Genomic DNA, 16,869 nt, shown 5'->3' on the forward strand with positions numbered 1-16,869 from the left:
GTGCGTTCGCTAAACCAAACACGAGTCGCGTATAAACAAATAATCCTTTATGTGTATTTATACACGTATACTCCTGAGACTGCTGATCTAGCAAAAACTGATTGTAGCTTTGCGACAAGTCAAGCTTGCTAAAATAGCGACAACCGTGCAATGAAATACACAATTCGTTCAGTTTTGGTAATGGATATGAATCTACTTTCAATATTTTATTTATGGTACCCGAATAATCGCCACATATACGTACTTCGTTATTCTTTTTTAATACGGCCACAATCGGCGATGCGTACTTCGAGTAGGAAACGGGTTTTAAAATACCTATTTGTACGAGTCTATCCAATTCTGCACTCACTTTATCCCTTAATGCAAAGGGCACCGTTCTAGCCTTACAAAATTTAGGGGTAGCGCCCTCTTTTAAATGTAATGACAATTTGTATTGGTTAAAAGTGCCGAGTTTGTCCGAAAAAAGGGACTTATATTTCATTAAAATACGATTATCGGCATTCAGTGAACAGTGATTTACTGCTACAAGTTCTCAATTAAATTTATATAAAAAATCTCTACCAAGAAGTGAAACCGGGCCGTTATTCACCACATAAAATCTAATATAATTAGAATTGTTATTATAGGTAACTAATAAATCACATATTCCAATAGGTGACAACAGTGAACCATTATAAGTACGTAAAATTTTGTCAGACTCACCGAGTGGGTACTTATTTGCAAAATACCTGCGCCACACTGCCTCCGGTAGTGCAGAGACCGCACTGCCCGAATCTACTTCCATACTCAACGACCTCCCACCTGCGGTCACTGCCACCGCCATGGGGGTGCCTTCAGAACACCTAATATTATTTAATAACACACAATCGTCACTAACTTCGCTGTCGTTGGCACCTTCACTAATGAAATTACTTCGCCATTCACTCCGTTTATTTCCACGTGATTTACTATTGTGGTTTATCACACGTACATTTTTTGAAGTACACACAAGTTTGAGGTGTCCTTTAATGCCACAATTATCACATGATAAATTACGATAACCGCACTCAGAAGACACATGCGACTTAGCGCCGCAGACGGCGCAGCGTGGGATCGCGCCGCTTGCGCGGCCTCCGCTGCCGCTGCTACTGCCACCGCCACCGGTCCCGTTGCCGGCTGACCTGCCGCCGGCAGGCGCGCGGGGCGGACCTGGCCGCTCTGCCGAATATAGCATGGCCTCTGATTTAACGTTGAGTGCTGCCAGCTCCGAACAAGCGACCTGTTGCGCGCTCTCTACGGCTCCCGCTATCTCCACAGCTCGCGTCAATTTAAGCTGCCCCGGGTCCTCCCGGAAAAGCTTCTCTCGTACGACCGCGGAATCCACACCGAGGACGAAACGGTCAGTCATGCACATTTCCAATGAAACACCAAACTGGCACGTCGATGCTAAGCCACGGATGCGCGCAGCATAATCTGACATAGATTCGTGGGAATCCTTATTTGCAGAATAAAATTTCTGACGTTCCACATATACACACTTTTTTGGTTCGAAATGCGCATCCAATGTTTCAACAATTGTCGTGTAGGCGGCTGACTCCGGTAAAATAGGGAACAATAAATCACGAGTTAACCGGTATGAGTCCTGTGACATGCAATTAAGCAATATAGCACGCCTTTTAACACCACCGATGTCACTTGTATCTTGAATGGCATTAGCCACAAAAAAAATTTTCAGCTGCGCAATATGCACCAACCAATCGTCACTTTTACAGTCAAATAGCGGCACACTCCCGTAAATTGACATTATTTTTAACGTTATTTATATTATTATATATATAATCAGTCGATCAATTATCAACTACAATCCTCGTCGCCACTGTAATGTCTAGAAAATACGGGAGCACAATAATAAACACCTGTAGGTCGAAACTCAAGTTTATTTCCAACTACCTACGAATAACTGGTTTACAGATTACCTACATTACATGGTGTATGCGCAATTGCGCATGTTTCTGGATCGGTATCACCTTTCTCAGCTGCCAGCAGTTTGGTTCGGCTTTAAGAGTACGGAGATCTGACACTTTTACTTTTAGGGCATCACGTGACAATGGTCATTACTGTTTTTATTTAGTGGACAGTCGCCATTTCAGATGCACCGTTAGTTTGTTTGCTATTCGTGTTAGACAAAAAACATAATACGCTAATTTATTATCTTCTATACCTCACAAAGATAATTAGCTAAAACAAAAAATACTTTATTTTATAATTGAGGGGTCTGGTGACTTTTTTAAATAATAGGTATTTTGTTGTTATTTTCTGTATTTGAATAGTAAAATTAATTGATTAAATTGATGTTTTTAATAACAGAGATTTAATGTAACCACTTTGTTAATAAATTTGTTTATTGTTAATTAATCACTTATTTTTACAAAATAGTGCTAGTAGGTAAGTATTATAAAAAACAATAAATATTAAAAATAATGTTTAAAATACTATTACATCAGTTCTATGAATACTTGAACTTTAATTATTAACAGATGAAGTTACATATATTATTAATTTAATAATTAATAGACAAAATTTTAAGATTTCCAACACTTATTGCAATAACATTACAGGCAAGTCATAGGTAGGCATACTGACAAAAGTTCAGATTGAATAACAAGCTAAATATTAGTTTATACTTATTTGTTTTTAGTACGATTATATCACTCAGAAACACTAACGTTTGTTTAACAACAAGACCGAATAATCTGTTCAGATGCTTTCTCCTTATCTATGTATTTTTGTATAATTGCTATATCTTATATTATATATGTGATTGCTATATATGCTTAATGTAGGTACTTAGTTTATAGTTTAAGCAAATATTTCTTCTAATTACTCCTCCTCGCCTAATTCATAATAATAATGCATTTTGACTTCAGAAGACGGATGTTCATAAAATATTTTTCGCAATTGTTTTATATTATCTGAATCGTATTTATCGTAAGTTATGTTGATAACAGTGAGGTATGATTGTATGAAATTTTGATCTGAAAGCATAGATATGTAAACATTCTGTTTGGCACTGTTGGTGAAATAAATCAATGTGCTATCTATTACCCGAGAGTATAATATATAAATACATGGAAAAAGTGTTTCTACATCTTCTTTTAAATATTGTTGATACGCTTTTCCCAATTCTGGGGCTATTTCCGTGCATATTGCATTCCATTCAGAAGTTTTGACGTTATTTATCAGTTTAGCTAACGTTACAACAACTTTCCATCGAGTAAGCAATAAATAGTTGTCTGCCTTTGACAATGAACTTTCCAATTCCCTTTGTATCTTTGAAAATAGATTTGTCGGAACGAACATTTTTTTTTCTATAACATAATCCCGCAAATCATATTGTAATTTTGAAAGTACTGCTTCAAAATTCCTTTTAGTACAACCTTCTTGCCAGGTAGAAAAACAAAGTTGCATATATGGTAACAAAATATTTTCATAACGATTTATCTGAGTTTCTTCATTCTTAGCGCTTAACAAGAATGCTGACAATACATCATATACGTACCCAGATAAATTATTATCCTTATTTTTTAAAAGTTCTTGTAGTCTTTCTGTTATAAAATCTGGACACATGAACACCATTATAGTACGAGTACTCTGTATGAGGTTACGAGTCATCATTTCATATTTTGCCTTATCATTAGGTGCGTTACTAATTAAACGTACCAAAAAATTATAACATTTCACTAAATATTTAGGTCTAATACTTAGAGGAATACTGTCGACTTTGTCTAGTAACTCATAAATTTTATTATCTTCCTCATAAGATAAATTATCTATAAAAAACTCGAATAATTCCCAAAATTCTTGAATTTTGTTTGGATCTTCTTCATGGCAAATAAAATTATAGGTAAATTTAAAAATAATAGCGCGTATTGTCACGTTTTTAGTAGTTTTCCAGATATTATCGAAAATGCTTTTAATATTATCCGATTGTAATTTAGCAAATGCAAATCGAATGCCATGTTTCTGTAACGATACAGGAGAATTTAGTAACTTGGGTATGTGATCTATACTAGACAGTGGGCTTAAATTATGAAATATAGCTGAAAGGGATGGAAGAGCGTACTGAAGATAATCTCCTTTTGCATATAATAAAATTGTGTCCGGAGGCGGATGAGGTCTTGCTTTATGCATGTTTTTAGCAATATATTTTTGTAAGTTCAATAAATTACCATCAATATTATCCCAATTTACTTTTGACTCCTCGGGAGTGTACTTCATTATAATATTAAGAAGTTGATCCTGAGGTAGAATTGCACAGAGTCCGCGTGTGAGTGCATTGTGATTATCGGGTTTATCAAGTGCACTCAGATACTGATCCGATATATTTTTAGCCAAGGTTTGGGGCCAATAAATTCGTAACTTGCTATGTAACCGCCTTAAAGACACATTGTCTTTGTAAGATATGGTGTTAAGTACACTTTCATATTTCACTAATAATTCTGGATCATGTTTTAATGCATTTATACATACTTCTTCGGATGGATGTATAATTAAAGATTGCTCAAACATATGTTTTCTCCAAGTCTTGTTAAAGCTATATAAGAATGAAAGTTCAACGTCCCATTCATTTTTGTTATTTAATTGAGTGAATTCTTTCAACTTATCAAGTACTATTGGATAATCAGCAATATCTTTATCCCAGTCTTTTAAAACATTTAGAATATTAGATAATGTATTAAGGCTTTTTTCGAATTCTAATTTATTAGTTATATTTTTTTGGTTATTCAGTTTTATAATCATAAGATTATATAAATAAATGAAAATTTTTTCTTTATCAATGCTGTTTAGTTTATCGCCATATTTCTTTAAAGTATTAAATGCAAAATGTTTTTCTATTATCTTTGGTACCTCTTGGTCTGTAAGCACGTTATGAACAATAATTGCTTCAATACATTCTAATATATTGTCATATTCAACTTCCGTTTCGAGATAAATATCCATACTTTTAAATATAGTATTAAGCAAATTCCATGTTTCTTCATCATAATTCTGAATCGCAGTTTCAGAAAGTAATTTATTAACAAAATTGATTTGATACTCAATTTTGTCATTGATGTGCTTATCACAGTAGTATTGTAATAAAATCTGTAGATGTTGTATATTATTGTTCACGCATAGTATTAGTACTTCTAACATCAATTGTTTTTGTTTGTGAGACGACTCAGCACGTATTAATTTTGCTAATTCTATAAAGGCCTCATCGAATGACGCGAATTCATACCACACATACTCGTGTTTATACTGTTCGCCTTTAGCAACTTTGTACAGTTGCCTCATTTTATTAATTTCTAAATCATTGTATATACGTTCTCCTGTTTTGTTTATGTGCACTTTATCTATAAAAACTGATTTGACGAAGTTAAAACGGTTATTAAATGGCATTGCTCTTATAAAAAATTTTAAAGTATTAAATTTAAAGATGGGTGACAGCTGATAATATAGTACCTGGTGTACTTCTTTCGGTATTTTTTCAGCTTGTGTGTAAAGAAAATCTTTAATATTATCTTTTTTTAAATATTTTACAAAAGTTGCAATATTTATTTTATTAGCATATTTTTCAAAATTATTTATGATCCGTTCGGAGCAATGTTTCATAATCACGTTAGTCATTTTGTGATTGAATACAGGATAATCGTAATATTGAGTCTTTTCAATTACATCTAAGTATTTATTTATATTAGTATTTGAAAAAGCCATGGCAAGTTGCAATTTATCTCTTTTATAACCTTCGTAATTATCAATTCCAATTTCAAGAATATCAATAGATTTTTCACATAGCCGTTGAAATAAATTTGAACTTAAATCAGCTACATGTAACTTGACATTATTTTTAATAAAGGGCAAAGAACAATTAGGTAACCACTTCAATGCTTTTTTAACGTCTTTTTCGTATTTGAAAAAGGCTTCGACACGGATTTCATCTTTCAGATTGATTCTAATAAATTTCATGAGTTTATTCTTCGCTTTCACGGTCATTTTCGGAAACATCTTTGTGTGCAGATATTCTGGCTCTATAATGTGGGCATATTCGGGTTCAAGTATCCAAAGACCTTTTTTTATAGCTCTAGATACAAAGAGCATGTCTGCGCCCATGAGTATATTTAGAAAATAAATCATATCTCTTTTATGGCATGCAAAGTCTATTTCAATAAACTTTTCTAGATCGGGACCTCCAATTTCAATAGATGTGATTATTTTATCATCTTGGATACTTTTTTTTATCAAGTCATTATAAAGCTTGTGTTTATTTCCCAGATTAATTTCGACTGAATGAGAAGCCATGATGGTAGACTGTAACAGAAAAATAAACGTTCCTAATTGTAAATATATGTAATATATCTAAAAACAAGTATTTTAGATTTAGTTGTATATATCGTGTAATCATACTAGATTTCAATTTCCAATAAAGTAGCTAAAATAATCTGAAGATATCGGACATTTATCAGATAATTTCAAGTTGGTAAGTATTTATGTTGAAATAACTTTCTTTTAACTTGAATTCCTTGTAGGGTTATTGATATAATAAATAAATAAGGACATTTGAGCAATTCTTAGTAATATTTAGTCCTTAACCAATCAGCGCTTCCTGTGAGTACAAAATATACAGCAATAAATATGTATTTTTTTGTTTATTATGGAATAAGCCAAAATAATAAATATACTAAGGAATATATTGTGCGAGGATCCAACTTGCGGCATGGACGTATGTCAGTATATACTACATCAGTAGAATCAAGAGTAACAATATTACAGTTACAAAGCACACTATAGCATAACTTGAGAACTAGGCACTAAAAGTTCTATAATTTCACCATTAGACTTACGGTGGAATGCTCATGCGTGCATTATGGTGCTTTGAGGCATATTTTATCAACTAAAACACCCCACGTGTTTTAGTTGAAAAAAATAACACACAGTAGTATCAACAACTTCGGAACACATTTTCTCACATTATAAAAGCTAGTAATTATAATTTAACGATACGTAACAATATTTTGAATACCTAGCTAACATTTAAGGGGGTATTCTGGTCTAGAAAATCTAAAAAAATCGATTTTATTGCATATTTTCAAAGCTTAGACTTTCAAAAATATGCTCTTAAAAGGATTTTTCAAAATTAGAATTATTTTGGGGTATCTCCTAGTGGATTTTGTGACGCGGCACCTAAGCCGGCCGAGCGGAGGGATCACAGATGAACGGCAGATGTTTTCCAGAAATTCTTTTGTATCCGACTTGAGCTCGTTATGTTCTGATTTTGAGAAAGAAGAAGGTTCAAACTATGGATATGGCATCGCCGATTAATCCAAAGTGAGTATTAAATATTATTATCTGAGTTATTCTACTGGAAATCTTTCTCAAACTTCAAATGCGTTTTTCTCAAAACTTCTTTTGTTGAGGTGGTCGACACGATATCTTAAGTTCTATCTGACCGATTCCTTCTAAATTTTGTGAGAATCTTCTTTATACATCTCTTTATCACTTGGACCTTGGATATTGAAAAATATTAATTTGAAGTATTCACGATCACTACAAGGGTTGGAATCATGTCAACCAACAATTGACTGGCAACCCCAACTTCACCGGCCTGTCACTGGATGAATTTTTGACTTTTTATAATTTATATAGTTTATAAATCAATAAATATAGTATAAAAAAAAAGGGACAGTAAAAATGATTTTAATTTTTTTTATCCTAGTTTGAAAAATATCCAAAAAGTAGGGCTCTAGATCAGAATACCCATTAAGAACTTCTATGCAAAAATAAAACCATTTTTTTTAATCGCTTTTATGGTTGCACCATTCAGCTTTAACGCTTTACACACATTCATCCTATTATTCTCCATTGGGGACCACCCAATGGAGAATAATAGGATGAATATTAAGTTATCGTGACGAAATTCCATTAATAAATATACTCTCCTGGGAATTGACTGGCATCGTGTTTGGCGGGTAAGAATACCTACATCGCTTACTGAGTCATCATTTCTGTTATTCTCGATCTTTAAAGACAGAACTGGCACAATACACTGGTAAAAAAAGGATTTTTTTAAATATACCGCTTAACTACTGAGCTGATCCTACTACCTTCGAAGGTTAAATGCTTATTGAAATAACTCCTTTTAATAGAGAGACAGACATCCGTACCCAGCAATATTTTTTTTTAAGATACGCGATATCTCTCTTAAAATTTGCCTCACAATTTGTTTTTTGGTTTTTTTAACTTAAGTTTGGTAATTCTCTAGTTGTTCTGTTTTTGCAAAACAAAATGTATGTAGGTAGGTTCTAACGTTATTTGTTGTTTTATGGGCCTCATACTTACCTACCTATCTATAAATAAATAAGTAGGTACTAAAAAGTTCTTATAGTTTAACTAAAATAACCAAACAAAATAGAAAAATGAAGCAAAAAGTCGGAAAAACAACAATTTACTGCACTAAAAGTATTACGACTGCTTAGATATAAATAACGATGATTACATGGTAGGTTAGAGAGGTATTTTAAATCTAAACCTACAACAATATTATAAACATTTTTAATTTGGTCTAATAGGGGAAACAGTACAGTTATTGGCCCCTTTACAGTTATTAGCCATTTCAACTTTACTGCCAAAAAACTAGCAACATCCCATACAAATAGTAGATTTGAAATCTGATTAATGGTGACAATTTTATTCTCTGTCTAAAAGTTTCAACAAAATTCCGCTAGATTATTTGGTTCTTTTCCGATGTGTGATTTTTTGCTGGAGGAACAAAATCAGGTGAGTTGATGTTAAAAAAATATTAAGACTGCATTTATTTTTTTGTGCGATATTTTGAAATGTGTATGTAGTCAGTCCGTTATGTAAACTTGATAAAACATAGCCTTTTTATGTGTTATAAACAGATTAAAGTTGTATTGTAACTTATTTTCTTCAATAACAGCAAAATTTTGTTAGCCAATTAGTGTCTCGATTAATTGAATAGTACGTAGTAATTGGCCTCCTATGCTAATAGCTGTATTTATTGAAAAAAGTTAAGGTAGCGTTTTTATTAAAGATAACGTCTTCTGTTACACTGTGTAGTATCCTACACAATTTCTACAAATTTTAAACCATTATTCACAGTTAATAGCCTAGGCCAATAACTGTATCGTTCGTAAAACTAGTCTATAGAAAAAGTATGCCAATTACTATATCTTTTTTTTATTTATTTTTGATAAATAACAAAGCTTATAATTAACTCAGCCAGCAGATGTTTCTGTATTTGGACCAATAAAAAAATGTATCGAAATGCAGTACGTAAATTTCAATCAGAAAATGTTGGAGAGGTGGTAGCTCAACATAGCTATTATTTTAAAAACCATTGTTAACGACTTAAAATCTGACACAATTATAAATGGTTTTCGGGCATGTGGCTTTTGTCCCTTTGATGAGAATGCAATAGATTACTCCAAATGTTTAGGTGCACCTACAAGTGTTGAAAAGACAGATAGACAAACTGCAGAAAATAACGAAAACAAGGTCATGTCACTAAGAGAGTTCGAAGATATTGTAGGGGTGGAAATGATAGACGAGATGAAAATACTGAAATCTGAAGGCTTTATGCAGAATAATTCCGCTTCCATATTATTCAAACTTTGGAGCTTTTTTCAAAGTGATCTTCCACAGAAAGAATCCACTAATATTGAAATACAATCCACTAATAACACAACAAATGTAAATCTTATGAGTGAAAATAATGTGACAAGAGTTAAAATTACTCTCACACCTACCAAAATGCCTAAAGTTTTGTGCCAACCTTCCACTTCTACCTCTGTAACCACAAAGACAGAAACTACTCATCTTAATAAGTCAATTACTAAGTACTTACAGGAGGCTCTAGAAAATAAAAGAATGTTTATTCGAAAGGCAGAAAAGACTCCATTTGTGATGACTTCTGAGAATTTTAGCTTAACCATTGAAAAGAAAGATATGGAAAAGCAAGAAAAAGGAAAGAGAAAAAAGAAAATGTTCTGAAGACCAAAAAAGGTAAAGGTGTAGGAAAGAAGTAAAACATATTGATAAGAAAAAGGAAAATATTGACATGAAGACTGTAACGGAAAATGCTAAAGAGGAAAATATTGATACTGAAATTAACAACCACGGTAAAATAAGGATTCCATCTAATATAGTGGTTGTTACTTGTGATATGTGCCAGCGTCTGTCTAATAAAAATAAGTCAGTAGTATGTAGTTTATGTAAAAAGTGTTACCATTGTCATTGCATTCCTCAATAACACCTAGAACATATGCTAGATGACGATGAACTTTCTGACTTTATATGCCACAACTGTTTATCGTTAAATGACGACACTGGTGATAATTCTGAATGTTCTGAAGATGAAAACCACGATGAAGAGATGTTTAGTTATTAATAATATAATTATGATACTACTTTTTTGTTAAATTTTCAATTTATATTTTATTTTTCAGTGTGGCCAATAGCTATATGATTTGATGGCCAGTAACTGTAATTTTATGGCCAATTACTGTGATCTCAACTTTTATATTTTTAAGTTAACATTACTCTTATAATATTTAATAAAAGTTTATGTAAGGCACCTGGTATAGTAAATACATTAATAAAGAACCATATATCGCGAGTTGTATTTATTTTAGAGCCATGCATTTTTTTTTATTTGTATTTTTTTATCGAGTGGTCGCTTAACTGGCCGATAACTATACTGTTTCCCCTACATATTATTTGGTAATATGAATCCGAAGTGAGAATTTTAATTGTAATATGTCAAAATAGAAGAACTTACCACAAACACTTTGTCCGACTTATTAATATATCAAACTTAGGTATAAAATGTCACTTTGTAATGTATCACAAACATAAAATTAGTAAATTTCAGAATTTATTATATTTACAGACAAAATACAACATATTAATTAGAAGGAAAAAATATATTGCTTGAGGTCACAGTGGGCTAATTATGTAACTTCGCAACGATTTTCGTATGTAACGTAGTGAAAATGACGTCATCTGTCAATAATGCGATCATATTGACGCCATTTGACGCTGTCAACTAGCATTGCAACGTAAACGCAACTTTACATATCGATAAAAATTATTTCTATCGAATGTCGATTTAGTAACCTCGTTGCAACGTCACGTAATCGCTATTTTGCCGAAATGACAGCGTGGAATTGAAACGGTTTATACATTATGAGAAACAATTTAGAAGGTGTTTCTTTTGGTTACAATCTTTAAAATATCAGCATTAGCAGCATTATTTATCTTGTTTTGGTAATTTTCAGTATTACATATCTTTTTATTATATTAAATATTACGTAGAAAGTCGTGAAAAGGTTTTAAATTTATTAAAATGGGAAAATTGTCACGACTCACAACACGACATCAGTGTTGCCAATTCGATATTTTATTTTCGTCCCAAATCACATAGAATGTTGTATTAACTAGAGTAAATGTTTAATATAAAATTAGGGTTGATTATGATATTAATATAATTAAAAAACTATTTCAATGAATACGGTACTCTGTGAACGGAATACAACGTTTATGATGCTCTGTGATTTGTTTAAAGTAAATAAATTTATTTGTTTAAAGTTTTTACAATTATGTACAAATTTAAAAAGATGTGCCCATATCATTTTAAATTTATATGGATACCTACGTACTTACCTAGGTATCTATAGCAGAAAAGAAAATTTAATTTGTAGGTTAGATTAATATTATTAATGATTATAAATAGTTTGTATAAAATATGCTTTTATATTCAAAATTATTAACCTTATTTTTTCATTAGAATAGAATAGACTTTCTTTATTTTATTTTATTAAATGTCTATTAATAAAATTAAAATAAAAGAACAAGTGAACGCTGCAGTATATTTTGTAATTTTTGAACGCACAACAACCCAATAAATTAAAATGTATCCCTCTAAAGGTATAGGCTATCTAATGTACTGACTTTTTAAATTGGTCAGATTAACAATATTCCGCTGCAACTTCATAGTAGTGTTTTATCGATAGAAATGATTTATGTTGCGGTCATTCGACCTTACTTGATCGCATTTTTTAAATTGAAATGATTTCATATTGCATCACAACTTCAACAGAAACAATTTCATATCGTGTTACATAATTAGCCCACCGAATGTATATCAATACCTGAATGAAACATGTTTTTGATTTTGTCAAGTAAATAAATACTCAGTACTACATAGTTATAAGGTTGACCTGAATTGAATGAATGATTCGAATGTATTTTAGAGATTGAAAGGAGTTGATATAATTGAAACCCAAAATCATACTTTCCGTATAAAGTTTATTCTCCATACACGTATACAATCTCAGTACATAATGGATACCACTACAATGTTACGTAAACTAAGCAATTAAGCCTATTTAACATAATAAATTAAGTAAAACTGACCTGCTTCCTTGGTTAGTGATGATCCTTTCTGTGATGTTTCCGACAACGTCTTCACACAACAACCGCTACTCGTTTTATGCCCCAATAATCCAATTGTAGTTTTAAAAATAACTATTATCTACAAAGTACGGTACGTGGGGCGCTAAGGTAGCGCCATCTATGTTACTAACAAGAGAAACTATTGCTACTTTACCAATGTACGCTTACAAATTGTAGTTCCAAAAATAACTATTATCTACAAAGTACGGTACGTGGGGCGCTAAGGTAGCGCCATCTATGTTACTAACAAGAGAAACTAATTGCTACTTTACCAATGTACGCTTACAACTCGGCCATCCTGCTGAGACGAGTCCCTTCGTCGGGCCCACAGATGTAACTGTACATACATCAAATCTAACTAAAACAATTAATATTGACTTCACAATTATAAGAACACAATTCAATATGTTGAAATTAATTTAATATTATTAACCTAATTATGTAACTATTATAACAGTACTAATTATTTGTTTCCTTATTTTTCACAAACATATTCAAATTTATTTCAGTTTAGGACTCTGAAGTTAACGTGATATACTTCAGCATATTAACGACAAAGAAAATAACTAAAATTCATTCATAACCTGATTTGATATTAAATATACTATACTGACTATATAATGATTACACAACTTTGTGAATTGTTGTGAACAAATTGTGAACACAACTTAATTAACTAGCTTAGTTTACTAAGTTGATAATATAATCTATATTATGTTATTAATATGTTTGTAACACTTTAGTGTTGTAGTAATTTATCATTCTAGTTACAATACATTAAAACAATTACATCAAAACGTTATTCTTACAGAGAAAGTATAATATTCTAACTACAGATGTATAGGCATGTATAAATGTTGTATATATCTGGAAACTAAGAAATAATATATTGTAAAAATATAATTGTATATAATATTCGCCAACTTAAAATTAAATGATGATATTATGAAATACTTGTATATAATAATTTAACTTTCTACATGATAATTATTACATTTTAGTTTACAACTTCAGGTTCGGATTCGGAACTGGACCCAAAATTATTATCAAAATGTAACCAAGGTTTTATTCTGTCTACAGCCACAACATTGTTGTAGTGGCGGTGTCCTTTACTCTTGGTTAGAGGGGTGTCCTCGACTACAAACCTTTCATTGGGTAATATTTTCCTTATACGATATGGCCCTTGGAATTTCATAGCCAACTTCATGGACTGGCCATCACTAGGAACATCTCTTCTGATGCTCACCAAGTCACCTACAGAATACACGGTGCTAGCTTTCCTTTTAGAATCAAACTTTTCCTTCTCCTTCCTCTGCTGGTTCTCAATGTTCTTACTTGCGTCAGATCGTATGTCTTCAAGGTCCTCTGCCGATTTCTTATTGATGGTTTCAATAATTACATCACTTAGTATATTTTCTGAACCACTATTAATTTTAAACCCGAAGAGCAACTCGGATGGGCTTTTTCCAGTTGTTTTGTGAACTGTCGTATTTAAGCCCAGCTGAATACTGAATATATATTCATCCCAGTGTTTATCATTTTTATCTGAGCACTTTGTGGACAGGGCTTCTAAAATAGAGCGATTGAATCTCTCCACTTGTCCATTAGCTCTTGGTGTAGATACAGCGTTTAAGATGTGCTTTACCCCGTTGGACTTACAAAAGGTTTGAAACGCTGAGCTCGTAAATGAGGTTCCTCGGTCACTGATAAGCCTCGTCGGGGTGCCGAAGTAACTCATATGTTCCTGTATAACCTTTGTAGTAGTACTAGTTTTAGTGTTCCTTACTGGTTTAATATTCACGTATTTCGTAAAACCATCTACTATAACAAGAAGATAGGAGTTACCTCTGCTGCTCCGCACAAAAGGCCCAAGATGATCTACATGGATGGTGTGAAAGGGAATCTCAATCTTTGGTATAGGATGTAACTCGCCTTCCTGTCTACCCGTAGTCCCTTTATGGTGAGCACATTGCAAACATGCTCGAACATACTTTTTAACAAAGCGCCTCATTTTGGGAAACCAGAATGTCTCTTGTATACGTGCAAGAGTTTTGTCAAAGCCGAAATGACCTAAATCATCATGATTCATCTTTAAAATCTGCCAACGAACTCCTTTTGGTACCGCCCATCGCAAATCTGAGCCACTACTACCTGTAATCCGAAACACTTTATCATTTTTGACCTTATAATTCTTTAATATATCGGCCACTTCTGCTGATTCGGAATTTCCCAGTACGTCCTTGATACGACAGATTTCTTCGTCATTAGATTGGACTGTCGCGATCCAATCATCAATGTTGGTATTTAACACATCTAGTATGTGTATATCATTTTCAGGTTCTCCAACTGGGTTGCGGCTTAATGCATCCGCGTGTTGCATGGCGGATCCGGCACGATATTCTATTTCACAGTCGAACTCTTGTAGCTGAATCCACCAACGTGCAATTCGAGGAATAAGATCCCTTTTAGTCATGGTAGTCCGTAGGGCGTTACAATCCGTCAAGACTTTGAAAGGAATACCAACTAGATATACTCGAAATCTGGCTAAAGATGCCACTACCGCCAGAGTTTCCAATTCAAACGAGTGCAGTCGTTGTTCTTCAGTTGTAGTTTTACGACTGTAGTATGCCACCGGTTTGAATAGACCTTCATCATTTTTTTGAACCAACACGCCTCCAACGCCGTTCTTACATGCGTCAGTATGTACTTGAGTTTCACGTTTAGGGTCATACAGAGTGAGAACGGGTCTTTGTACCAAATTGGCTTTTAATTTACCAAATGCTTCCTCCTGTGGGGCATCCCATTTCCATTCGGAATTCTTCTTGAGGAGATCGGTGAGCGGTCTCGCAATTAACGCGAATCCCTTTACAAATCTTCTAAAAAAAACTAGCCAGACCCACGAACTGCCGTAGTTCATGCACGCTCCTAGGAGCTGGGAATTTATCCACAGCTTCAGTCTTCTTACTGCCAGGTTTAATGCCATCCGCGCCAACTTCGAAACCAAGAAAATCGATCCTGTCAAAAAAGAACCTGCATTTACTTAATTTGAGGTTAGGCCACCCCGCTTTATTAATGCGAGAACTTCTTCCAACCTATCTAAACCTTGTTCAAAAGAAGTTGCGGGAATAAGAAAGTCGTCCATATAAATTAGTGCGTATTTAATTTTTGCATCTGCTAGTATTTTATTCATTGTTCTCTGGAAGACAGACGGGGCGTTTACAAGGCCAAAAGGCATTCTTGTAAACTGGTATTGACCATCGGGGGTCACGAAGGCTGTTTTCTCCTGAGAGGCTTCAGCGATGGGAATTTGGTAGTATCCTGATGCTAGATCCAGAGATATAAACATCTTACTGCCTGCAAGCTGGTCTAGTTGATCTTCAATACGGGGGAGTGGATAATGATCCTTCTTCGTTCTTCGATTAAGAGCGCGATAATCGATGCATAAACGTTTCTCTCCAGTCTTCTTTTGTACCAACACTATAGGGCTAGCATAAGGAGATGACGTTTCCCGTACGATACCAGCATCCATCATCTCTTGTACCATATTCCTTACTTGGTCTCTCTCACCCCAAGACAGTCTATATGGTCTGTATACTACTGGTTCCGAATCATTAAGTTCGATTGTCATCTCGCCCGCCGTCGTAAAACCAAGATCTTTTAGTCCCGTGGAAAAGCAATCACTGTATTTAGATAAAAGATTTTGTAATGCTAGTTTCTCCTTTATAGTAATCTGCGTACCACATAAAACCTTTTCGTCTGACTTGAATTCAGCAAACGTCATAGAATATATATCGTATTTATACGATACCGGAATTGCTCGTGTTAAAATTGAGTTATGATCAACTATAAGATTTTTGTTACTCACATTGTGAATGAGTAGGCGACCGATGCCTGCTTCCAAAGAATATTCACCTGGTAAAAGATAATGTTCTTCTCCACTCGGACCTCTTATACTGCCATTCACCAGCACTTTGCCTGCATACTCCGGGGTGGTCACCACAGGTATCACTCTCGTACTATGAGGTGGTACATTGGTTGCCATTTGAACTCTCAAAAGTATTTTATTAGGCATGATCCTCTCAAAAATTATTTGTTCAGGAGTCTTTGTAATAACTATATTTGGTTTTTCTGTAAAAGAATGTCCTAGCAGCATTGGGTACTTTAATATATTATTATTTACAATGAAAATTTCAATACTTTCCTTTATTCCCTGTACTTTAATTTCGCCATAACAGCGGCCTAATGGCACAAAACAGTCTCCACCTACTCCCTGCATTACAGGTAAGTCATTAGTCGTTACGACGAGATTTAGTTCATTCGAGATTTGTTCCCTAATTAGAGTACATTGACTACCAAGATCTACGTAACATTCCA

The 16,869-nt window shown here is 33.5% G+C and overlaps 1 protein-coding gene across 1 annotated transcript; it reads right to left on the minus strand.

Moving 5' to 3' along the window:
* Positions 1-2,375: 2,375 nt before the first annotated feature.
* Positions 2,376-10,958, minus strand: LOC131845487 (uncharacterized). The gene is made up of 2 exons (XM_059194554.1): positions 10,820-10,958; positions 2,376-6,330 (listed from the first exon to the last, which is right to left on the minus strand). Exon 2 carries the CDS (start codon positions 6,319-6,321, stop codon positions 2,860-2,862), a length of 3,462 nt encoding a protein of 1,153 aa, XP_059050537.1. The 5' UTR covers positions 6,322-6,330; positions 10,820-10,958; the 3' UTR covers positions 2,376-2,859.
* Between the last annotated feature and the right edge of the window lie 5,911 nt (positions 10,959-16,869).

Source organism: Achroia grisella, unplaced genomic scaffold (genome assembly GCF_030625045.1).
Source record: "Achroia grisella isolate CSIRO2021 unplaced genomic scaffold, CSIRO_AGI_Agris_v1 utg109, whole genome shotgun sequence".
NCBI classification, from domain to species: domain Eukaryota; kingdom Metazoa; phylum Arthropoda; class Insecta; order Lepidoptera; family Pyralidae; genus Achroia; species Achroia grisella.